The sequence below is a fragment of the Strigops habroptila genome, chromosome 1, assembly GCF_004027225.2.
Source record: "Strigops habroptila isolate Jane chromosome 1, bStrHab1.2.pri, whole genome shotgun sequence".
Classification (NCBI taxonomy): Eukaryota; Metazoa; Chordata; class Aves; order Psittaciformes; family Psittacidae; genus Strigops; species Strigops habroptila.
In genome coordinates, this window is record NC_044277.2 from 86846499 (window position 1) to 86873473 (window position 26975).

The window sequence follows — 26975 nt, forward strand, 5'->3', positions numbered from 1 at the left end:
TCTGTGTATCCTTGAGAATCTGTTCACCCTTCTTCCCACCATTTTAGTTCCTGAATTTGCTCCATAAACAGCCATGGTTTGGTCTGAAAAAAAGGAGATCAAATTCAGGTCTTTGCTTCTGGAACTCATCCCAGCTTTCAGCTACACACACTTTGGGTATATTAATTTGGGGATATTTTGTGAAGAACATGTTGTATACAGGCTGTTGTATGCTCCTGACTGTGCCTTCATCCAAGACCAAAACTTCATTTCTTTCATTTCTCAGTAACTGCTGAGTATAACAATTTGAAGACCCAATTTAGGCTCTACTGAAAGAAAGATTTCATTATTGGCAGTTTTACAGGAGTAGCAAAAATTGTTAAATAAAAGCCCGCATAGGTATAAAACTAAGTGTGACTGAAGAGTATAACAAAAAAGTTTTGTCAACCTGTTCCTAACACTACGTTGCAAAATATGTCTTAAATATCTTGTACGGTACAAAATGTCTTGTCTCACAGTCCTTGAGAAGGTTAACATTTCTGTCTGTGGGTATTTCTGTGGATTCAGTGGGATATAATCCATGAGTTCTGGCAGGTCATTATATATACCTCAGTGAGTAATTACAAAGCTTCCCATCCTGGCTGACCAAATTTAGCTTTCATTTAACAACATTTTTTGGAGAATGGTTTGATTGGTCTACATTTAAGTGTAAACTGATTCATCTGGGCTAAAAGCTGAAGAGCAGGACAGATAGGTATGAGTTCTCAAGGAAGATAAGGACTCTTGAGCAACCCTGTAAGACACAGCTGCTATGATGCAACCTTCTGGAGCCAGATTGGACTGTCTCAGCCCCCACTGTGGGAAGCCAGTCAAACTGTTTCATCCTTTCCCTTTCCATCTTCGGCTACTTGACATGCAAAGCTTCCAGCAATTTTCTTCTGGTGGGTAGTCAAGTTTTTCATGTGAGGCAGCAGGAGCTTGGCAGCATACAAACCTTTGAGGGCCAGTTGGGGAAAGCTCATATATTAGGAAAGCTTTATCCATTGGGCTGTGTTATTTCAAGCAGTGATACTATGATTGCCCCACCAGGTCCCTGGAATTTACCGCTTTGGCCAGGTCTCCTTGTCAGAACCTCAGCCTGGGTTGTGCTACATTTAAAGCTATTCTGTGTTTGTTTTTTCTGTTATATTGACTTACACTCACTTGGCTTCTTTGCATGTTACTTGCCAAAAGTCAGTGTATTTAAACATACATATGTATGTGCTGTGAAAAGCTTTGAGTTGCTTTCTCACTTAACGGAGTCATTAGCTGCACATTTAACTTCTAAGCCACCTGGTCATTTCCAGTCAGAAATATGCTTATAAGTGTGCTTGAGTCTTTTCGAGTTCCACAAGGTAGTTTTTAGTTGCTTTAAGTCAACACTACATTGACTTGAAGCTTTACAAGTAGGAAGTTGGAGAGGAGATCAGAGACAAAATAACTGAAGATGCTGAGTGCAGTGGAGATTTGATAGTGCTGATTTGAGGCGGAATTCTAATTATCTGTGTTTTCCTTTCTTTTTCCTTCTTGTTGTCTTCTTTTTTTTTTTCTCTCTGAGTAGGGGGATTTCTTCACTGATATGACTTCGTGGACAGTTGTGAAGTTTATGGTCTGAAGGCTGATAATCACTCGAGAATCACCCAAAAGACAAGTTCTGTGATGAGGTGTTTATTCATAGATAAAATGCTTTGAGCTGCTAGGCAGATAGCTGTGTAAAGAATTTTTTGTCTTCTACAAGGTGCAAAAACCTGTAATGTGTTCCATAAAACAAAACAAGACAACACCCTCCCCACCCCCCAAAAAAATAAATGCTGGTATAAAATCGAAGCATTCATTGCAGAATTGAAGGGCATAGCAAATACATTGGGTATAAAGTGTGAGGAAAAGGGAATTACAACGAAAACCATTCTTATATCAAAATATTTAAAAAGTATAAATCTCAAATGCAAAGCTTTGCTTATCAGAATATATACCCATTCTGTCACATCCTGGTTTTTTACCCCGTCCAATCTACCAGTAATCATCAGTAATATGGGAAAGGAAGATCATCACCCCCTATCGTGTATGCTTAAATGAGCATCAGTGAATTAACACTGATGCTTAACCTGGCATCTTTAGGTGTCAGATTTAATGCCTCTGTTGAAATTAAGCAGTGGCCTTTCAGAACCCTCATAGAGCACCTTCAGGTGCTCTACTTTACCTCTGGAGGAGAGGGTGGATTGTGTTAATCAGTCTACAGAAATACCCATACATATATGAAAGTCTGGTACTTTTGAAATGAATAGGAGTTTTGTTACTGAAGTAGGAACTGATGGTCTAAGAAAGACAAGCTGGAAGTTTAGGGAAGCAACACCATTGCGATGAATTATCTTCCCTTCATAGCCATAAAAATATAATTACATTTACATACTGGAGCATGGAGAGAAATAGTACTTTCAGCTTGGAAAAGAAACAGTTTATGGTTTACACTTAGAAGTCAAAGCTCAAAATCTTTCCCAAACACAAATTGCCATACGTTCTCTGTAGTCACTATCCTTTCTCTGAAAATAAATCAGAGTAGAAAATCATGCAGTTCTTCTTGTACTGTAGCATAGATTGTAAGTTTCCAAGGTCAGGTTAGCTCAAAGTCTGTTGATTGTTCTAAGTATACTAGTTTGAGCAGCTCTGCCATAAGGTACCTTTTGAGTTCACACCCCAGTCCTCTATTTCTTAGGACTTCCACAATTCGGTTGATAAACTGTCTGCTTTCAAAGGTCATAAAGTGCAAAATCTTGCCTATGAGCACGTGAGATGGGACAAAGCAGAATATCCAGACTCCTCTGGGAAGGACTCTTATGAAGTTGACCAAATTCCTGTAGCAGTGCAATACTGCTGAGATTGCAGATGAGGCACGGAGGGGTTCTGCTGGGGACTTGATATAACAAGTAAATAGGCAGGTTCAAATTCAATTAAAAGAATCCAAGTGATGACTATGTCTCTTTTCCCAAGCTTGTTATGCCTGCCACTATTTAAACAGGACTCTGGACTGTTTTGTCTCAGCATTGAATGTAACAGCATACCTCAGGATGTCATCAGCACTCAAATAACAGGAGCTGTCTAATTTCTGATAGCAAAGACAGGGGTCAGAAAGTAGAGTTCTGCCTCCAGCCTCCTGCATGATGGTGGCTAAACTGCTGAGTTTGAAGTTTCCGAAATATCAGAATTTCAGTTAATGCTGGGGGAGGCAAGTATGGCATTGGTCTAGCTGGGTAGGTACGAGATATACAGTCACATTATATGACTCAGAAGCACACTGCCAGTGCTGACGGTGAAGAGTCAAGTCTGTCTCACATGCAAGCATCCTTTCAGCATAAGTCTGTTTAAGTATTTGTTTAAGTTTTAAAAACCTCTGAGCCTTTGCCAGAGCTTCTGGGCTCTCAGCTTATTTCAAAATCAGTAGGAAGGTGGCTAAACTTGGAGTTGGTTCCTGGTGTTGAAAAAATCTGTGTTTAATGACTCAGTGTTCCTGCCCTGTAAAGGAACAGGAAGGAAGGTATGAATATTTACTTTCCTGACGAAATGTCACATCATTAATATCTGTATAGCTCTTCTGTATCAAATATTCTTGCCTTTCTATCTTTAGTGGTGCATAAAAGAGACTATTGTATGTGGGAGCAGTGGCTTTTCCCAAGGACAGCAGCCCAGGAGTTCCCTGGTTGGAGGTGTGATGTTAATGCGACAGTGCCTCACATCCCACCGCTCTGTTTCTTCCAGATGCCTCAAAAGAGGCAATTTTGATCCTCTCCAATGTTGGTAATGATGTTAGTGCTGCACAGGCTTGGTGTAGTCTGTCAGCCCAAGTAAAACATTCTGAACAGGGAATCCACGTTTACATGCCTTACACAGCTGATGTGGAAGTGCTCAGCTCTAAGGATAGCAAAGAGAAGTGGTGTATAGCATTGTGTCACATTTCTCAAAGTCTATCTGAAACTTTGGACACCAATTGCCCAGAGTGCAGCTTTATTACCACTTTTGGTTCCTGGACTCAGTGATGTACCCCTTCTTGCTGCAGTTTTTGATGGAAGTAGTATCTTTTCTGTAGCCTTTAGATCATTCATTTGGCAGTTACTTGGAGGCTTTTCTGTCTTGCTACTTCACCTTTTTTTTTTTCTTGATAAATAAGTGAACATTTTATCAGCAATTTTTCATGTTGTGAACTTATGCCCTAAAATTTTCATGTTGTCTGTTTGTTTATTGCAGCTGGTGCTCAGGATAAAATTGGCTGGGCATTTGGCTTGGGTTTGGAGAGGCTGGCCATGATCCTGTATGATATCCCTGACATCCGACTGTTCTGGAGTGAAGATGAACGCTTCTTGAAACAGTTTATTGTGCCTCACATTTGGCAAAAAGTAAAATTCCAGGTAAAATAATATATATATGATATAATTTTCTGTCAGTAAGAAGTGTGTTTAGCCCTAGAGAATATCACATAATTAAAATTCTCTGCCATTAACAGATTAGGTTTTAATGCAACAGCTTTACAGCTATCAAGATTCTCTGATAGACTGCAGTAAAATTCAGCTTTTGATACTAACATTTTTTTTCAGCCACACAGTGTTGTGAGTTGCTGCTGATACCCTGTGGGTATCTCTGTTCTGAGTAATACTTAAGCATGTATTTTACTTTTAAATTTATCCAGAATAGGGATTGATTTAGGCCTGTGTCTGGTTTGTGTATGTTCTTGAATTGTGTCCATAATTCTGTTTCATTATAAAAATGTTTGATGCTGAGCATTCAAATATCATAACACAATCCAAATTTTTCCTATTGCTTTAATTCTACATTCACTGAAGTCAATGTGAGTTGCATTGTTAAACATTGGCACAATATTTTATGAATGTGCCTCACCGTCTTCATATGTCAGCTCTTTCTTCCAGGTGATAGTGGGGAAAGAATGCAGGCTCAGCTTATATTTGTTTTGTAACTCCTCTACTGGGGTGATTTTTGTAGTTAGTAACCTTGTCTTACTTTTCAGAAGTTGCAAAGTAATCAAGCCTAACTGGATTGAGAGGAAATGCTACTTCCATAATATTCTTTAGCATGAGCACGGGAAGGTTCAAGTCGGGTGGAATCACTGGTCTTTGGGGGAGTTTCGCTGACAAAGCTGTGTAGATGCTTGCTGAAGTCTGAAGTGCTAAAGCAGCAAAACACTTTTTGCTGCTGCCTTTTACCATTTTACTTGCTTTGTGAACAGCTTGATTATGTTTTTTAAGAATCAAAAATGTAAAAGGGGAAATCAGCAGTGACAATGCTTAGATGATATTTGAGTAGACTCCACATCAGATCAATAGCAGCATCTATTTTTTAACTCATGACTGCTGGCACATATTCTCTGGTAGATTAAAAATTCAAAATAGTGTTTGATAGTTTTGGGGGCTGGGTTTGGGCTTTTTTTGGTTATGGTTTGTTTTGTTTTGTTTTTTCTTGGTTTAGGTTTTTGGTTTGGGTTTCTTTGGGGGCAGTACTGTCACTGGGGTATTCAGGTTGTAGTTATCACTTACAGAAAGAAAGCATGTTTTTGCCACTGTTCCTAAAGGTGAGTTTGCCTGTAGATTTCCCTAATATCCTACAGAATGTTTATTGTCCTTTTCAATAAGGAGTGCTCAAGTTGTCTTCTTTTCAGCCCTTATCTTTCTGGTTGGCTTTGCTCCCAAGGAGCACAGATTGTGGCTTGGTTTATAGATTTCATCTGTGGTGGAACTGAGATGAGATTTCTTGCTTGCTTGAAGATTGTGAATCCAAGCCTCAAACTGATATTAGCAGTAGATTGGGTTCTGGGGGAAAGGCCTGGATTATCAAAATGATATGGTCTGATGTTGAAGAGGAGCCAAGGGGAGGGCTGGGTGTCTGGCTTCTGTAAGTTGTGAATCATTTTCATGTTCAGCTTTGGATGAAGTCATGTATAGTGAACCAGTTTGAAGATGACAGAGGCATAGGTTACTGTGGATAGACTCAGAGGAAAGGACACAGTTTCTATGAGGCTGAAAGTGAAAGAAATTTCTTTTCTCTCTCGGTTTTTTTTGGTTTTGGTTTTGTGGGTTTTTTTTTTCAGTTGGTGCTGTTTGGTAACCTTAGCTGCCAGGAGTCACTAGAGGCACATGGGTTTCCATTGTTTTGTAACTGTATCATCAATAGGAGAGTGGTACAAGGTCTTGGAAGGTCTTTAAGCATTTCTTCTTGCTGAGCAGTGTTGGTTTCAACTGGCTCAGCTTGTTTCAACTTTGAACAAGGAGGAAAGTTCTACCACGCAGAAGTGATGTTGTAGAGAGAGTCATGAAGGCTTGTTGTCTGAAATACATTCTTAAGTAATAACATGAATCAAGAGGCAATAGGTAGGGGGACTTCCAGGAAGAGAAATTGTCAGCTGCCACTGTGCTCTAATTTGGACCAAATGGAAAGATCGGAGTAATATGACTGGGCCATTACCTACTGCTTTATCACATTAATGTGTTGGCAGTTTTCATATCCCAACAAACAGGCCAGGGAAAAGTATACAGATTGGGAGAATGCGGGTATGGTAGAGTGGCAGTGTAGGTGGAAAGATGGATTATTGTCAATCTTTTCTTTCTCTCTGCATATCAGGAATGATATGGCCAATGTTTTAGAAACAGATTTTTGCTCTGGTATTAAGCATTTCTTAGGGACCATTTTTGGTTTGGTGGTTTGTTGGGGTTTTTTTCCTTTTTGCCTTCTCCCCCTCTACCCCTTTCTCTTTTAACACATCCATACACTCACCCCACTTTGATTTCCCATCTTCATTTTTGGTAGAATAATTCTTCTAACTCTTAGTTTATATTTTTCAACTCAGTCTCTGAATATAAAAGACTAGAGGCAAGCTTGTTTTTTTGTTTAAAAGGAAGTCTGTATCCAGCTTTCATCTTGTGTCTTACACTGAGCTTTTTCAAGCTTAATACTGTACGTACTTGTAGTACAGACTGGCATTACTTTTTAAAGGGTTAGTGACCCTTCAAATGACCAATACTGTCAAATAATCTTCAGTGCCACCTTAAGATCTCAGATGATGGGAGTTAATAAGCCAGTTTTTCTTTCTTTCTATTCTGTGTTACTTTTCAGGCATGCTGTAAAACCAAGTTAGCAGACCTTCTGCACCTGCCTACTTTCTGAAGAGTCATAATTAATGAATCACATGGTTTATTTGTATCATACTTGACAGAAAACTTTTAGCCTGTCTTCCAGTGTTGATGTTGTAAGAAATCTCAATGGGTATTAAAAAGTGTCAGATTTTCTGCGTGCAAGGCCTTCCAGTACTTTTCAGCCTGACTGAACTGAACCAAGGCAGACCAGGTGTTTTGAGAGCCTTTCATTACACAAATTGAATCCAGCATCCTCAGAAGGCCTGGATAAATGTCTGTCCTTTATGTGCTTAACTGAGGTAGACCTATCAACCTTTAGATACTTCCCCCATCCTGTTTTATAAATCTGAATATTATCCACCAACATAAATGTTTTTCTTTCTGTTACTGAAAATGTTCTTCAGATATATTAGGTCCACTACATAGCAGTAACCCTTAATAATAGCTGGGCTAAGAATACTCTTGTTCAAAAATGGAATTTAATTGAAGCATTTTCTTGGGACTTAAAGTATATGTTTTGAGCCTTTTTAACAGCCTAAATGTGTCAGACTTTTCCCTGTGTCATCAATATACGCATACAGCTTTCCATAGGTCAAAAAAGCTGCTGGGAAAAGCTGACAGTGCTTGTACCATTGCGGCCAGTCAGCACAGCAGTGTTAGAGTGCTGCTCCCCACAGATCAGATTATTGCACTGATTTGGATTACCACATCACACTGGCTGTGATTTGACACAAGTCACAGCAGTGTGGGGGATCAGAGGCTAGTAACCTGCCTTAAGTCACTTGTGTAGAGTTTCTGCTCAGGCTGTGAAGTGAAGGGCTGAGGATGGACAGAGCGGGAAGGACTAAGCACCTGCGAGGTGCAATGTAATAAAACAAATGGCTTGGATCTGATCTAGTACACTGTGTTTTGTCAGGGCTTTGAGCATAGTTGCATATAATAGCTTTCTGGTTCATGCTGAGCCAGCATTCTTACAAAAAGAAGATGTGTCCATGAGCTGACAACTCTCAAAAAAAGGTACAAAAATGAAATGACATTTAGGGAAGGAAGGCACCCACAGTTCACGTGAACTGTGGTGTGCCCAGAGGTGTTGATTAAGACAAATGGGCTCTGGCGGCAGGACGGTTCCTGGAACCTCCATCGTTTTGCTGCCACGTCAAGTAAGTGGCATGTCATGTCAATTGACTGCTGATACATTCTCTCCTCACAAAGTCACTTTCATTTGATGTTGCTGGCGTCTGTGGCTGCTGTTGTTTTAAATAATTATTTATTTTGATTGCAGATGAGCCTCGTGGCCTGGACTGAGGTCAAGCAGAATCATGTTTATGCTGTTCTAAGGGAAGCACTGGTACAGAGGGAATCTGGATCAGATTCCTAGCTAAACTGCAGATGACTCCTGTGAGATTATGGGAGTAACTTTCTTCTTCTTTTCCTCATTTCTGCACTATCTGCAATAACCCTAGCACCACCTACTTTTAACCACCCCTTTCCATCATCTGCAGGGGCTGCTTCTTCCTTGTATCCGCTGGCACATGCAGTCTCTCCAGAATCAGTTCCTTCATAATAACCTGTTAGGTTCAGTATTCAAAATACTAAAAAATTCTAACCAGGATCATTCTCGTGATGCCAGAATAAACAAAGCTCCTAGAGCAGCTCTGCTGAGAGACCGGAGGGGCTAGTAACCTTTGGCAGTGGAGTAAGGAGAATTGACAAGCAACTTGAATAGGCACTGTTCACCTCCCACAAAGCTGGTAGCCAGAATGGCATATGTAGCCCTAACCTAGGAGACTGTCTCTACTTTGTAAACTGAACAGCCAAAGTTAGCAGAGATGAGAAAAAAATATATCTTCAGAGAGATGTAGTTGTGTGGAAAGAAGGAAATCCTTCTCCTGTGCAAGATAGCAAAGGCTGGGCCTCACTCACCCCCTTACTCAGTGTGCCATACGAATTAAGCCCCTTTTCTATGCCAAAGGACACAGTACAACTTTTTTACTTTACTGTGCACTTTCCAGTTTTCTGAGACAGTCATCAACCCTGTGCATCTTTCCTGTGCGCATACCTGATGATTGTTGCTGGGAGACATATAGCTTGTCCTGAAGCTTTAGAAGATACTGAAAATAAAATGCACTGGCAGGTCCAAGGAGAAACTTGTGCAAATTAAACCATCTTATCCTTTATTCCATGCTTGAGAAGGAGAGCATCTAATGTATAAGCCAGTATTTCAACCAGTTTGAACTTATTACATTCTCTGCATAGGGTGGGTCCGTCTGATTCATCATTAGTATGCTACTCCATGTAATTTATATTTATCTTTTTAGTCTGTGATTAGCTTTATTTTCTGATAAAAAGTAAAAGATTCACTGGCTGCTACATTTTCAGATATTTTTCATCAAGATTAGGTAACTCCATGCTTAAATGGTTATTCATTTATTATGTTTACTTTCTGATCGTGCATCTATTAAAGGCAAATACGCAACCATTAGTATGTAAATTTAACTTGGATGTCTGAACAAATGAGGTACAGCCTCAACTGTGATTTATTGTCTAATTAGTTTTACTGTAGTTCAAGATATACAATGTGTGTGTGTGTGCATGTGGAGGTACAACAGAATAGATGATGGTGTAGCATAAACATTTTATTGACGTGACTTTGGGAAGGTTGAATTTCTTACGAATGACTGTGGTAGATCATCTTAAATGAATGTCAGTAAAACCTTCGAAGTGCTGTATATCATCTCAGGTTTGTGTGTATACTCTGCAGAACATTGTGAAACTCCTTTTTTTAGTGTTGGATAGCTATGGAAAGAAGGAAAAAATATCTTCTTCATTGTGAGATGCTGCACTAAGCCACATGATTGGATTAGAAATCACTTGATCATCAAGTCTTCTTTCATCAGGATGTTATGTCTTGTATCATTTGTAGCCAGTGCTGTTATCGAAGCTCTGGGAACCTGAGCCCTCTGGCCCCAGTCAGGCAAAGTACTGAAGAACATGCTGAGCTTTAAACTTGTGAGTAGTCCTGTTTAGATCAATGGGATAGTTCCTGTGCTCAGTCAAACATAACCTACATGCCTAAATGGTTTTAGGTCAGAGATCTCCATACTTTCTGAGATCCAGCTGAGAGTGATCAGCGCCTTGCAGGGCTTAAGCAGAGAAAACTTTCAAAATGGCTGTGATAAGCAATGAGAGTTTAATCTGAGAAACCACAAATTTCATTTGCAAAATCTCTGATCCAAGCCAGTTTTACTAATTGACGTTTGGGCAAAGAAAGTCAACAAGCAAGCGTCTGGAGGGTAAAGAGGACTTGAATTCCCATTCTCAACTAAAGACGATTAGATGAAAACACAGGAAAGAAAGAAGAAAATAGGGGTTCAGAAATGAGCAGAGAGTGAGTGAATGGACAGTTGCATGAGACTGGATACAAGAAAAGAAAATACTGGGATATGACACAGTAAGAGGAAGGCAGAAGAGAGAAGGGCTGTACTTTGGGCTCTGAGGGCAATAGGAAGAAGTCAGGGGGCTAAGAGAGAAAGTTTATACAGGATGGGAGGGGTGGGATGGGAAGAGAAGACAGACACAGAAAAGGAGCATAAGTTTAAGGCAAAAAACGGTTGAGACTGATGCAAAAGTCTGTTTTTAAATCAATCAGAAAGCCTTCCCAGACTTTGTACACATCTACTCTTGATCTCCTTTTGAAAAGTCTAGTATGAGTGACCACAAAAACTGTGACCACAAGCAATTCTGTACTTTAAAGTATTATCATCAGTCTCAGGGTGAGGTGGGGCATGGTGTTGAAAGCAAGGAATGTGTTTTCTGAGGGTAATGACAGAAACATTTATAGCAGCTCTCCAAAACTCAGGCATACCTCAAAAACAGAAGAGGGGTGATGAAAACTGGTATATCCGATGCTATCCATCTCTAATTTAATTTTGTAGACTTTTAAGTCCAGGTCTGAAAAAATAAGCAGCTTATATACCAGTGAACCGCAAATGGGTAATACAGTGGCTTTTCCATCATAGGGTGTAGCAAACAGATGCTCAGATACACATACTATTTCACTGGAGCACTATTGGACTTGTGTGCTCAGCCTTTCAAGGTAATGCATTTTCTATTTGTCATACTGTTAGCACATCAGCTTTTAGGGGCAGGAGCCATCACTGGACTCAGCATTTTGATTCTGAATTTGTGAAATTCGCAATTCCAGGTCCAAACTGTATTGGGGCCACAAGCGTCCAGCGTTGCTCATACAGGAAAAAAGGAGGGCAGGAACCCAGGAAGCTGGGAATTAGTAACAAGAAAAACCAACAAAAAAAGGAGGAAGAGGACAATTAACGGCAAGAGACCTCCTCCTAAATCTGATGTCCCCACCCAGAACCGCTTCGCGGTTCTCCAGGGGGCTAACGAGAAAGCACCCACCACACCTAATGAGCATCCTGCTGATGCATCAGTAAAGAGGATCACTACTGGTGCCTCCAGGAAAAAGCGGTGGGTCATAGTAGTAGGTGACTCTACTTTGAAAGGCACAGAGGCACCCATCTGCCGGCCTGATCCGGTCTCGAGGGAGGTGTGTTGCCTGCCAGGGGCTCAAATCAGGGATGTTGCTGAGAGACTGCCTGCTCTAGTAAGTCCTGCTGACTATTACCCTCTTCTAGTGCTAGAGATATAGATTAGCAGTAGCCTGGAGAACATTAAGAAGGACTACAGAGCCCTGGGAGAGGCGATTAGGGGCTCTGGAGCTCAGATAGTTTTTTCATCGATTCTCCAGGACAAAGGGGAGGACCTTAAAAAAGCTAGGCGCGTTTGGCAGGTTAATAAATGGTTAGAATGGTGGTGCCATAGTCAGGGGTTTGGCTATTTAGAACATGGGGCTCCATTTGGGAGGCCAGGTCTACTGGAGGCTGGTGGAGCTGGTCTGACAAAGAAGGGGAAGAGCTGTTTTGGTAGGAGGCTTGCCAGGCTGGTCAGGAAAGCTTTAAACTAGATGTGTTGGGGGAGGGGAGCACTGATCCATCCCAGCACTCCTGGTCAGTTGCCAGCACCTGTAATAAGTGCTTGGAGCGATGTAGAAATATTTCAGCTGCCTCAGCCATTGAGTCGGCTGCATTTGGAGCTCGGCTAAGGTGCCTCTGTACAAACGCTCGTAGTATGGGGAACAAGCAAGAGGAATTAGAGATGTGTGCAAGGCTACGGGAATATGATGTCATTGGTATCACAGAAACATGGTGGGATGGCTCCTATGACTGGAGTGTCGGAATGGAAGGTTACAGGCTGTTTAGAAAAGACAGGCCAGGCAGATGAGGAGGGGGCATTGCTATCTATGTCAGTGATAGGCTGGAGAGTATGGAACTCTGTTTGGGGATGGGTGATGAGTTAACAGAGTGTTTGTGGGTCAGGATCAAAGGGAGAACAGCGATGGGGGACATTATGGTGGGGATCTGTTACAGGCCGCCTGATCAAGAGGACTCTGTGGATGAAGCGCTCTACAGACAGATAGGAGCAGCCTCACGCTCGCAGGCCCTGGTCCTCATGGGGGACTTCAACCATCCTGATAGCTGTTGGAGGGACGGTACGGCCCGGCAGAAGCAATCCAGGAGGTTCCTCGATTGTGTGGAAGACAACTTTCTCTTGCGAGCAATAGAGGAGCCGACAAGGAGAGGTGCCATGCTTGACCTCGTGCTCACCAAAAGGGAGGGGCTGGTTGGGAATGTGACGTTCCAGGGCAGCCTTGGCTCTAGTGATCACGAGATGGTTGAGTTTGAGATCCTCAGGACAGTGAGAAGAGCATGCAGCAAGCTCACTGCCCTGGACTTCAAGAGAGCAGACTTTGGCCTCTTCAGGAACCTCCTTAGTAAGGTTTCCTGGGATACAGTCCTAGAGGGCAGGGGGGCCCAAGACTGCTGGTTGGTATTCAAGGATCACCTGCTACATGCTCAGGAGTGTTGCATCCCAGCTAGAAGGAAGTGCGGCAGGAGGGCCAGGAGACCTCCATGGATGGACAAGAAGCTGCTGGGGAAACTTAAGAGGAAAAAAAGAATCTTATAGAAGGTGGAAGCGAGGACAGGCGGTCTGGGAAGAATATAGGAGCATTGTCTGGGAAGCTAGGGACCAGGTTAGGAGAGCTAAGGCCCAGCTAGAATTAAATCTGGCTGGGGATGTGAAAGATAACAGTCTTAGAATATTTGAAAACTCTCATGTTCACCTCTCTTAAGTTGTCATGTGCCAATAGCAGATTTGATCTTGCTGGTGGTGACTTGAAGCAAAATAACTGGTTTGAGCTGTTCTTTCTGGATGTTATGAGTTTTCTGCTTTGTACACAACTGTCCCAGTTGGATTTTGTTCCAATTGGGTGGAGTATGTGTGTAGAGGTATACATATACTTTCAGTTTTCTATGCTAACACACAGTTTAATCACCAATAGTTTTTTTTTTTATGACATGGATGTAATTATGTTTCCTCAAATTCTCAGCTGTGTGGGAGGTCCAGGGCTTTACTAACAAACCTAGAGTGTGCCACATGGGTGTTTGGAAGCTTGCAATGTGAAATTCCAGTGTGTCCACCTGGAAGATATCCTCTCTTTTGACTGTAGGTCCAATCAGAGACAACAGTTGAAACTTCTCTATTTGAAGGATTTTAGTGGTTTTGTGACTGTTCTGTACAACTCGTTCCCAGAGCCTTGGTTCTCACAGTATCAGGATGAGAAGCATAATTTTTTGTTCTTTACTGTGTAGTGTTCTGCTTTGCTGTTCCAGTTGCACCACAGCAGCTACTTCTGTGGCTACACTGTGAGGTGGATCAGGATCCTTTTCCCCCTGCAGTTCCTCAAAACCATTTCAGTCCCCTGTTCCACTTCTCATTGTTGCCCCATGCCCTCAGCACAACTGAGGAGACTGCACTTTTTTTTTTGGAGGCAGGATAAAACCTGAAGTGACTGGAGAAAGATGGGAAGACAAAATCTTGTAAGGTGGCTTTGCCACTGGATAGTGTGCCACAGCACTGTGGCCTGCATACATAAGGGACAAGGTCATGGATCAGTGAGGAAAGTGAGCAGCCCGGGTGGAAAGAGGAGCCTTCGATAGCTGGGAGCCTTCTACATTTTCTTTCCATGTACCTCGGACATCCAGAACCTCAGTAACTGAAAGAAAAGTCAAGGACTAGAGAAGAAAGAACAGAGTAACTTGAAGACATACAGCTGTTCTTGTTGAAAGTTTTTTGTCACTTAGATTCCAATAGTGGCATCCCGAGTGAAACAACTGTAACGCTTACAAGATGCAAAGGCCATGGAGTCTGTAGATGTGTCCTGTAGATTTCCATATCTTCCCAAATTTGGTGCTTGCCGTAGTTCTTCCATGGAATTAATGTAAAAATACTTTCATGGAAAAAAAAAAAAAAAGGAATGTTACCTGTTTAAAAACAAATGAAAGAGTCAAAACCACTTTCTTCTTTTTTATGCCTCTCTGTAGTCTTCAAAGTTGGAACAAAATGGCAAAACCCCAGCCTCTTGCAAGTCTTCAAGAGTGATACCATTCACAGCATATCCCATGAAAGGCTTTGGTACAAGGAAAATGAAAACAAAAGAGTGCCTCAAGAATGTCCATCTCAGGTGTGGCTGAATTTAAAGTGTGTTGTTAGAGGATAGGGGTGAATATGTAGAGAATGTGGTGTACCCAGCAGGTATGTCATCAATACAAGTGAAAAGAGAATCCCAGTGACTGGGAACAGACCATCAGAGACGTCCTTCCATTTTGTTTTAAACAGAAAGGAGTGACTGTAGCCTTGACTGAATTTTGAGCTCATCCCAACGTGATGTAAATAAAAAATGAATTTCCAGTTAAAAATACTGCTGCAATGTACAGTTATTATCAGCAGAATCATTTTCCTGCTGATGTCTGGTTTTGGGGTTTTTTTTGTTTTGCTTTGTAGGCCAGTGCAACCCAGTAAAAGTACACCTGATACTATTTAAATTATTACTTAGCAAAAACTGCAATAAGCTTCAAAAAGTACATGTTACTGTGGTTTGCTCTGATCTTGAAACTTCATATATTTGCAGTTTGACTGGTTGAGGCTCTTAAAACAAACAGCTCACAAATGAGTAATTCTGCTGCTGAGTATATCAACCGATCTTTATTGTGTCCCAAATGATGAAGTATAATGGTTATACAAAGTACTTAAATAAGCCATGGAGCAATTTCCAGCAGTGATATATATGCTGAAACTCACATTAAATTAATATTAGGTGAAGGAGTAAACCTGGAAATCTAACAATAGGTTTCATATTGGTTATGTGAAGCTATGAGAACCAGCTGCTTGTGTTTTCAGCAGGAATCCACAGAAGTTGAGAGCTTTCAGTCTTATTGTCTACGAAAGTACATAGCTAGTAAGGGGGGTAACTGTTAGACTTTTGTGAATATTTTTCCAATATTGGTTTAATTAAGTGTGGTGAATAGAATTTAATTTAATTTAATTTAATTTAATTAATTTAATTAATTTAATTTAATTTAATTAATGTGGTGAATTTAATTGGTTTAATTAAGTTTAATTAAGTGTGGTGAATAGAATTCTGGCTAGGAGGATGGCACAGTAACTGTCTTGACTTTAGTCTTTGGCCCTTACCTGAGAAGTTTCCCCAAAATTTGAGTCAGGCCTTGACCCTGACTCAGATTTCCCTACTCAGTAATTCCATTTTCCGTGCTGTTTTCAGTTGTAGTTGTCTTGTACCTCCTGCCTCAGCATGTCTTCTCCAGTACTGTCCTGGGGTGGAAAGTTTTTCAGGACAGGGGCTATCATTTTGTGCTCTGTCTACCTAATGGGACCCTGGTTTCTGACAGGCAGTCCTAGGTAGTTATCACAATCTGAATATCTGCATGCCTACAGGAAGGTTAAATACATCTTTGTGAGTATACATTATGCCTCTGATGTAAGAATAAACTCCTTTTTAAAATATGCCTAAGCACTTGTACTATGCAGGTGTGTGTCTTCAGAGGTACAAGCATGTATTGGTATGCATACACAACCATAGAAATAAATGGGGGTAGGGGGAGAGAACTTGAAACCAGTAGGAAATACACTCTCATTCTTTTTACCAGTCTTGGATAAAAACATGGGGTTTTTTGTAGATGAGTTTATTTGATAGCTGGTTTAACATTTGTGCTAATGTTTTACAGGCAAAAGATACATCTTGCAAAGAGCTTTTGGTAAAATGATCTCTAAAAGCATGCCTAAACCCCTACAGTCATCATGATTAGCCATTGCAGCTCAGCTGTAGAGTATCCCTGGGAAACGAGGGCTGGAGAGAACAGTCTGGGTGCATGTGTGTGTATGCATGAACAGGAGCACCTTTTGAAGTACATGGTGTTAATAAAAACTCCCTGATTTTCAGCTACCACTTCTCTGATCAGAATATGAATTAGGCTACAGAGAATAGCCAAACAACAGAAGGCACAGTTGGGAAGAACCATATTATTCTTATCATACCCATCCTCAATTTTCTTCATCTTGCTAGTGTGAGAGACACATGGACCATAGTAGTGACAGCCTAAACCAAAATGTGACAAGTAAGTAATGCTTTGGGGTGCATATACTGCAGAGGATTTGTTTTTGCAATTTTCCAATTTCCTAAAAATGAATGCTGGGAAGAAATCACCTCTTTTGAGGATTACTTGCATCCTCCTGCTCACGTATTAAATCCAGTTTGCACAATTATTCCCACATGTAACCTGTTCTCCTAAATCAGCAATAGTGAACATATTTTCTGATTCTTGTAAAATAAAGAAAGGCATTAAAGAAATACCTGCTCTGCACAAGTATTCGGTTTGTAGAGATTTAAATGTGCTTTATGTTTTGTAGTTGTGTACTTAAATGCTGAGGGTACTTTCTGTGCTTTGTCTTTCTTGGCTTACAGCTTCTCTGTAGTTTTCTGTTTCCAAGCATTGTTACTCTTTCAGAAGAGCATGGCGTTAGGAATGTTCAGGTTCGGCCTGAAAGGAATTGGACAAGTACGTGAAGGCTCTAATTTCTGTTTCTCTCTAGTTTACCTACTGTTCTTTAAAAGTAAATACTCTTTATAGCTTGCTACACTACCCTGGTGTTGTATTACTGGTTTTGCACTGTGGAGGTTGTGATTAGTATAAGTTTAGCACTTAAGGGGGAAAAAAATGAAGTTGACTACTTCTAGAAACTAAAATAATGGATTTCACCAGGAGTCGTTGCAACTCAGGCAGTTTCCCCAAGCAAAGAAGGCAACCCAGCTATTTTTGTGGCACTGGAAATCATGAAGAATGTTTCAAAACCACCAGTAATCTGCTCAGGTAACTTGTTGTATGGGTAGTTGACATATTTTCATTTCCTAGGGAGCATGGATTTTTTTATGATGCAGTATCTGCAGTAGTGTTTCCTAGATGATACAGATTAGCTTGTAAGCCTGAGAAGTGTAGAAAGATGAGGACATTGCCTTCTAGCATAGCAATGTCCAGGGCATTATGTGAAGTTGTACCTGGCTAAGAAATATGAAGCATCATTGCCATTGACTTGGAAATCTCTGTGCTTTTTAGAAGGGAGAGAGAAAATAGAAAACCAGCTTGCTAGGTGGGAAGAAGGACTTTTTCAGGTGTTGCATGTGCGTGTAAGATTTGTGATGCCAGCTTATTTTGGTGTAAGTTATATTCAGGTGTTCTGGAGATTCTGCTATTTAAGCAATAACTCTCTGAAATGGTGGATTTAATGAGCAAAAAAGGAAAAATAATCAGCAGTGCTTTATATGAGATTTTTCATCTAAGCTGAAATAAAATGTTGGGTACAATTTGTTTCCATTGTTACACTATGTATTTGAAAGAAATACATCTTCATATTGCTGCAGTCTCTTTCCGAATGCTTGCATTCTTTATTTAGAGATAAATCTTTTATATGAATTGTTGATGTGTGCAGTATTTTACCCCACTGAGCTATTTATCTCAGCATTATTATTAAGCATAATGAGAAAAAACATACAAACCAAACCGTCAGAAAGGAGGAAACGTGACTTCTGGGCATGGCAAAAACTAAATGCATGCAGCAACCAATGCCTTCTGTAGGGTTAGGGTTAGCTGGTCTCCCTAGGGTCTTCTCTTCTTCAGGCTGAACAACCCCAGCTCCCTGAGCCTGTCTTTATAGGAACATTTAATGATAAGCTTTCTACTCACTCATTCTGCCACAGCACCAGTCCTCTCTTGCATTCTTCCTGGTGCTTGGAAAAGGTAGAGCAGCTTATCTAAGAAGTTTTATCTTTTCATTGGCTATTACCCATCTTAATTTTTCAGTGTCATATTAGGTATCGACTTTCCTTTGTCAGGCAGGCTACCCTGTAAGAAGCTGTAGATTTTAGCATGCAAGAAGGGTCATACTTGATCTTATGCATGTGTGTGTGTGTGTGCATTTGGGATGAGTCATTCAGGGTTTTTGTTTTCTATTCAAAGATGCTTCACTAGCATTGGAAGAAGTGATTAAATGAGATTATATGAAGAGCTACCAGTGACCATTTAGGCAGAATATAAGCAATTAAACTCTTTCTGGTTTTCCACCTTCAGAGAACTTGTAATAGAGCTCAAGAGAGAAACTCTTGTCTTCAAGAAGACCTCATAGGGCTTAGCTTAAGTGGGAAGGGGACAGAGCTGAAACGGTGATGTAAACCACACAGCAGAGAGGGAACTGGTCCACGTATTTGCTCCTCTGCCAAGGCACTGCAGCTCCTTCATCCCACATTGAAGGCTGAGACTTACTGAGAAAGACAGTCTGTGCCCCATGGCACCTCCCTGCTCAACCTGGATCTAGAATGGGGGTTTCATCTTTGAGAACAGTTTCATTTACTATGTTTCTTGATAACATTTTTTCTTTCTTATATTTTCCACAAGTTGCTTCTTGTATTTCCATACTTCCATGGTTGTTTTTTCTCAGGGATGAGAGAGATAAAGCCAAGATGAGGAACAGCAATGACTTGTAACCCAGTGCTCTTTTAATTGTGCAGGCTGCTGATGACAAATAAGCAGGCCTTCTGCCAAACATATGATTTTCTTCAAAGTATTGAACTCTAGAGGGAAGTGTGACATCACCCCCCTCCTTTTTCATCTCCATGCAGGGCTGTGAACTGCACTAGTGGAAACCGGGATATTGATTGATTAGACCAGTGAGTGTGTGTTGGCCTCTCTAGTCAGCTGTAGTATCTGTAGGCAAATGCTCCTTTGAGGCCGGTGGTAGCTTTCGCTTGGGTTCTTGTCTCAAACAGAAGAGCAGGATTGGAACCAGGGCTCCTAAATCAAATGTTTCCATCAACCATGACAAATTGAAACCTTTAGGAATGGAGAGGAACCAGGTGGGTTAGCGAGTAGAAAGGGAGGAAAAGGGTGGTGGCTGTGGGAATATTTGGGCATTTTTTCCCCTTCCCCCATCCCTAGAGCCCCTAGAAGACTTGATTGCATAGTACTGCTGCCAGGCCTAAGAGGAGTTTATCTAAGGTGATGTTCACGCAGTTCTTTTCAGTAGCTCGACGTCTTTATGCTGTCCTTCATACTTGCTTTAAGATGAGAAATCACTAAACTAGAAAAAGAAAGGAGATATGGTTTGGTAATATTGTCATTTCCAGAATGCCATGAAAGAAGCAGCTTTCTTAAAGACCTGTTATGCTAGATATAACCATCCAGCTCAAGCATGCTGTGTCCCATGATGGCAAACAGCAAGTGCTTGGAGAACAGCACAGTGAGTATGAAAACAGTGTAATTCTTCTCTACTTTTACTGACCCTGCTTAAAGCCGTTAAGAGAGCTGCTGAACCAAAAATGCAATTGGATAGCTCTGTTTAACAGTGACTAGAGGGTCTGTCTGCCATGAGTTTGTTTAGTCCCTTTTGGTTCCATGTAACAAGCCCTTAGTTGTGGTGTGTACCCTTTATTCATTTGAAACCTGATGCCTCCCTTGCCCTCTCTCCCGTTTTCCCCTTGCGTCTGTGAGAAATAGTGAAGGGTGCTTCCCTTTCCACATTGAATGAACTAATGATTTGAAGCTACTCAGGACACTCAAAGGCACTCACATGATATTCAAACCAAGGACAGAACATTCTCACCCATGTGCGAAAAACCCTTCTTCCACTCAAAATGGTCCATGTACAAGCAGAGTGCCTGAAATCCAGGGAGCTCATGATATTCCCATAGACACACGGTGTTCCCCATAACTGTGTGTGAGCTTGCAGAGGTGAAGAGCTCTGTTGGGGGGAGCAGGCTGCTGTCCAAAAAGGGCTGATATTACTTGTGTGTTCATTCCGAGAAGTTCAGAGCACTACTGGAAGCTAATGCCCTTCTGCTACTCCCTGCAGGGAGACACTGCAGTGCATCAATCCCAAACTGGTCCATTTGCTTTGGTTTGCAGAGCTTAATTCTAGACCATATGTGTATATCTATATACATGTATGTATATGTATATGTATATAGAAGTTCTCCGTTGAAATATCTCCATTTCCTCCTTTGGGTATATGTGTGTTTGTGTTTACGCATGAATGCGTATGTGTGTATACATGTATGAATATATAGAACTTACTGTATATAACTAAGAAAAAAATTGATTTGGTGAAGGGAAGGGTAGAAAACTTACCATAATAGAACATTGTGACTGTGAATTTTAAGCCATGACAGGCAAGAAATTCAAAATTATTTATCCTGCAGCAACCATAATTTGTCTAAACTGGTCATAAATACGAAAGTGTAAATCTAGGAGCATATACACTAATACAGGAAACGTCATTGTATGCAAGGGGCTAAGTTACAGTTGTAAATTTGCAAATTTGAATTTCATGCATGTTATGTGTTTAAATTTCCTATGATAAAACACTGAATTAATGTAGTTTCACCATGGAATATTTTAAGAAAAGCTATTACAGGACTGTAGCTTTCATTTTGATGAGAATATGATGTTACATTACAATTGTATATCTCATGTACCTATTTCTCCAAAGCATGGGCAATGCAGGAATGTTAAAGCTTGACAGCTGCAATGCTGCTAAGTCTCAGATTTTTCTGACTTGGGCTGGTGATGGCAATAAAGCATGGCTGGCTTTTTAATAGTTTGGCTGCTGTGGAGTTGCTAACCCTGTTTTTGGTACATGTCATCATTAACCTTGTGTTTGTGCTGCCGCTGTCAACATACAAGTACAACTTTTTCCTTTGCTGTGTTTGTGGCTCATTTGTCATGTCCCCCTATCTGCAGCCAGCAGCAGGGAGGGAACCAAGTCAACAGCCTCAGCACAAAACTTCTCCGGTCCCCTCAGCATGTGGGACTCGTGGTTACTGCATGTGGGAAAATATTTGGGGTTTTTTCCTAGTGCCAGATATTTGTGGGAAGTGCTGAGGTTTATCCTGGGTTTTGGGACTCTAAGCTAAAGGCACTCTCTGGCCTTGTGCCGGCTTATTTGCCGGCACTGGCTGTGCATTATCCCCAGCTGTTTTTCCTCCAGAGGTGGGGGCTTCTGCCATGTATTGTATTTTCTCACCTGTGCATCTGTGAGGTGTCTGGATCCGGATCATGATCCTTTGCCATGTGCAGACGAACAGAGACTACTCTTACAGTGACCACTTGATTTCTGCTGTCAGGGTGTACAGAGTAGTGCCCTGGTGTGGCAACATAAGCAGAGCTCAAGTGTTTGCTATTTTATGCTCACAAATGAGTTCTGGTGGATCCTGTTGCTGCTTAAGAGAGCTGTCCCCCAATGCCTCAAGATGCTACAATACTTCATCCGGCAGATATTAGCATAAACCACTGAGAGAGGCAATTTTCTGCTGGCTGCAGCTTGCTGTGAACTACAGTGGTGGAAGAACAGGCACGTGTTTTATCAGCTGCTGCAGGGACAGTAAGCTCAGACAGAAAGGTAGAGTAAAGGGCTAGGGATGAGGAATGCCCTAAGCTATCATAAAGAGTCACAGCCCTGACTTGTCAGTGTTGCACTCCTTAGGTACATCTAGGCATGGGCAAGATAGACTGGAAGCAGGGTACAGCACTGGTGTCCAGCTGCTCATTCTTATATTAACATTAGCACCCTGAGAGAAAAAGAGCTTGCTGTTTTAGTAAGAAGTTGGCTTATTTATTAACCAGAAGACGAAATGTGACTAATGATTAGTAAACATGTATCATGGAGGGTGGATCATCATAAGCTTCCATTTTATTATTTTAAAAAATGATAGTATTTCAGTACTCCTAAATGCTTTCACTTGGGTGATTGAAAAATGCGATGTCATTATTTGCAGTGTTCCCTACAACGTGGGCTCGGTAGAGTCCTATAGATAGTGTAATTACTGGGAAAGCACTCTTGTTTTCCAAGGCTGTTGAAAAATGTCAAAGATTTCAGGGTTTGAAATAAAAAGCAAACAGAACATTTAAAGTAGCACTGTGGTGACAAAGCTCTGATGGGACCAAGAAAGTGGTGCAGAGTTGTCGGTGCTTTGGCAGTGCTGTCCACCAAGCCTGGCCAGTCCCTCACAGCAGTGCTCTGCAGGGGGATCAGTTCTGCCTTTCCCTAAACCTCTTTTCAGTTCCCCAGAAACACAAGGGGGCTGGTCAGGCAGTGGAAGGAGGGATGGTGGGGCTTCCAGGCTCTGGACGTGTGCAAGGAGCTGGCCAACATACAGGCAGCAGAGCCAGCCAGTATTCTCTGTTAACTTCTTTGAGCATTGCGCTGGAGCGCATGTAAGTCAAGAAGAGGACGTAGCTGAAGTGGTGGCTGAAAGCAGCAGCAAAGCAGGAAATGTACTGGGAAGAACACATTGCTCTCAAGGGGAGCCTCTAAAACATCTGTAAATTCGTAAGGGAACAGTCTTCAGGGCTGCTCTTTGACTTGAACCTGGAAAGGGATCAAGGTCATAGGATAGTAGAATGGTTAGTGTTGGAAGGAACCTTAAAGATCATCTAGTTCTAACTCCTCTGCCACAGGCCGGGACACCTTACACTAGATCTGGTTGCTCCAAGCCCCGTCCAACCTGAGCTTGTACACTCCCAGGGATGGGGCAGCCACAGCTTCTCTGGGCAACTTCTTCCAGTGCCTCACCATTCTCACAGTAAAGAATTTTTTCCTAATGTCTAATCTAAATCTACCCTCTTTCAGTTTAAAAACATTTCCCCTTGTCCTATCCCTACATGCCCTTGTAAAAAGTCCCTCTCCAGATTTCTTGTAGGCCCCATTTAGGTATTGGAAGGCTGCTATAAGGACTCCCTGGAGCCTTCTCTTCTCCAGGCTGAACAAGCCCAACTTTCTTAGCCTGTCTTCATATTAGAGGTGCTCCAGCCCTCCATTCACCTGTGTTTGTGCTTGGGAATGCCCCAACCATGTGCAGGGACCTTGCACTGGCTTGGTTGAACTTCAAGTGGTTGGTATTGTCCCACCTCTCAAGCCTGTCCAGATCCCTCTGGATGGCATCCCTTCCCTCCAGCGTGTTGACCACACCACAGCGCTCAGTGTCATAAACAAAACTTGCTGAGGGCACACCTCGATCCTACTGGTCCAATGTCGCTGACAAAGATGTTAAATAGTGCCAGTCCCAATACCAGTCCCTGAGGGATGCCACTCATTACTGGTCTCCACTTGGACATTGAGCCATTGACCACTACTCTCTGAGTGTGACCATCCAGCCAATTCCTTACCACTGAGTGGTCCATCCGTCAAATCCATGTCTCTCCAGTTTAGAGTCTAAAGCCCAAGTTAAAGGGCTTTAGACCATTCTGTTGTTAAAGGGCATGAGAGTTTAGAAGTGAGGACAGTGATGGCAACAGGATCCACTGGACCACAGCGTGTATTTGCAGGGGTGCCTGAATACGAACTTGGTAACTTCTTTTTTTAACCTTCCAGTTGGAGACTCTTGTCCTACCCTCTTCACGTTTTAGGTGTAGCTAATAAACAATTATGTAGCTCTACAACAAACAGATCAATATGTTTGAGAACAAAGAATTTTATCCTTCTACTAACTTTAGTGTTGATATAATACTTACTGCAATGATATCGACTGCAGCCAGGTGGTGAAGGGACAGTATAATATGGGATTATTGCCTTGCCTTTTACCATAAGGATTTTGCTGCATTACAAGGCTCTGAGAAAAGGTTAGTGCCTAATAATAAAAAATTTACTGTTTTAGGCAGTTTTCCTTCCAATCTTTGTAACACACACAAGCATACACACATGTTTGCACACACGCAAAATTACAATTCTGTATCTGGGCTCGTAACACCATGGATTGAGTCAAAGAAGCAATTTTCTTATAGATTTGATAATCTGGAAGGTTGAGGGGGGACAGACCCTATAGTTTATTACATCTTTGAATAACTTTGCTTGTGTCAGATTTGATGACACTGATAATGTAAGTCAGACTGTTCCAGGTACAAGATCTGACCACATTGTGTGCTTGTGTATATCTAATTTGAAGTGGGGAAAAGAGTGCTGTTTTCATGTGCTTGACACAATCCTGCTGCTTTTGAAATTGATAGCAAATACTCACACACTATGAATTGTGGGTACTCTGCTTCTTTCAGGGTTTAGGATATTATTGTGTTACTTCAACATGTAAAATACATGTATCAGGTTGTTGACTGAGGATTGTCTCCATCATTTGCAGCTGTAACTTTTATTTAGCAGAGATGTTTACATTTAATTCATTAGCATTTTATCAAAAGCTCATGTGATGGATTTATTGTACAAAGGGTTTTTTTAACTTGATGTACAGGATGTATATTCATTTGACAAGTTTATTCTTTTAACAAGTTGGATAATCATTTGTGATTCACAGTTTTATTCACTGGGGGGTTATTAATTTAAAACTTGCACTGTATTCCTTATCAGATATTTATTGACTGGTTTACACTGTATAGAACAGGATTTGAGTAAATCAGCATGCTGTAAATTTACCTTTTTAACAGGTTTATTGCTTTTAGCAGGTATCCACTTAGGATTTGACTGCTCCACCATAAAACATTCCCAGGCATGGAATACATTTTTGAGTGAGATAATATACTGTAGAGCAAGGTGTATACGTTAGCTATCCGATACATACAAGCAAAATAAGAAAAGATGTTTTCTCCTGCAGACCTCAAAAATCTTGTGCAAAAATATTTATCATCAACTGCAGTGCATTAATGGAAGGCAGAAGTAAGATATTGCATGACCTGAAGGGCATGAAAAAAGAGCATTACCATTTTCTTTTCTTCAGAGGGGGAAATGTCTCAGCAAAGGCGAGATCTGAAACCCACTGACTCCAGGGAAGTTTCATCAAAACTGAAAAAATAACGATTACTAAGTTTTGTTTCTTTCTCTTCTTGTTTTTGCAAATAACAAGTTACACTGTTCTGACCACAAGATGAGGTCTTTCTGTCTGCAGCAAAGATGCCCCTTTATTTTTAAAAGTCTGTTGTGGTACTTCTGTAATTAATAATTATGCTAACAGCGATACTTTTTGTTGTTGTAGATGTTTGGATGTCTATAAAAACCCCTGGGAAGTGAATTGATCCTTCTTTTAAGCCTAAATGTGTTTCTTACTGTACCTTTTAATAAGATGGTGCCTATTGATATACTGTCTTAGAAATTGACAGTACAGATAATAAACATATAATGGTGTATAGGAATGATATAAAATACATATACATTTTATACATGAATGTGATAAGAATTTTTAAATCTGTAAAATACTGAAAAATGCTTTTATAAAGTGCAATTCTACCCCGTGAATAATCATGTTAAAGTGATCTCTTCCTTTTAAACAGCTCTGATCAAAGGTGTATTCAGGCTCATAAATGCTGATTTTAGCAAAATCAGTTTTTCTTCTGAATGAATTAATCAAATTGGTTATGAGGGGGTCTTTAAAAGACATTTCCTAGTATAAAATCTTGCATATAAGTTGTTTATCAGGTCAGTTTGCTTTTCAAAAAGCATTTCAGAAAGATTCTAAAATGTGTGTTATGTGTGTTACACAAGTTCAAAACAATTCTAGGTATACCTACCAAGTCCAGCCACTTATAAAGGTATGGGTTTGATGTTTTCTTTTAGCCACTCAGCAAATATCCACCTTTAATCAATGACATGTCGTTTTGGCTACCTTCTGAGACGTACTCCAAGAACGATTTCTATGAATTGGCTCGAACCATTGGTGGAGACCTGATAGAAAAGGTTGTCCTAGTGGATGAATTTACCCATCCAAAGTAAGTAAAACTTTTACTACATTTTTCCTGTGATCAGAATATAAGTACTTTTGTTTTCTATACCAAGAAATTCTTACAGTGTTTGCACATTTCATTTTTTAGCACCAAAAAAATTTAACAACACTTTCAAGAAGTATTTTTACTTAAAAACAGTATCTTATTTTTCAGTCTGGTATCAGTCACAGCTCAGCTCGTGGATCATGCTTCTCTTCTTTACTGAGAATATTATCTTCTATACTAGTAGAGTAGGGAGGTAGGGGCAGGATTCTCTGTTCTGGATTTCTACTATATACATTTTCTTCTTTGATATGCTGTTACATATCCTGAACCATATACCAGGAATGGCAGTTGTTCAGTACAAGATCATTTCTTCCTCCACAAGGAATACAACTCTGGTTCCCTGTGTGATTTCTGCAAATATATGGGAAGGATGACTGCTTGTTGAGAATTGTCACACAGATTTAGGACTTAACTAGCATTGTCCTCTAAAGCCATTAAACCCTCACTTAGCAAACATTCGAGTATGTTTTGACACTACAAGGAGGAAACATTTCTCACCTTCACGTCTGAAGAATTTAGTTGGTGACACTAATGGATTGTTGATAAGTGATGTTGTAGTCCTCTTAGTTTACAACAG

General features: G+C 40.8%; 1 protein-coding gene across 9 annotated transcripts in view; it reads left to right on the plus strand.

The window, feature by feature from the left end:
- The window catches only part of FARS2 (phenylalanyl-tRNA synthetase 2, mitochondrial), a 242457-nt gene that overhangs the window by 138875 nt on the left and 76607 nt on the right, over nucleotides 1-26975 (plus strand). For all 9 annotated transcript variants that reach the window (XM_030492034.1, XM_032920064.1, XM_030492015.2 and 6 more), the window contains 2 exons: nucleotides 4258-4418; nucleotides 26187-26338. In XM_030492034.1, the coding sequence (XP_030347894.1) occupies nucleotides 4258-4418; nucleotides 26187-26338 (313 nt within the window). The remainder of the gene's footprint in view (nucleotides 1-4257; nucleotides 4419-26186; nucleotides 26339-26975) is intronic.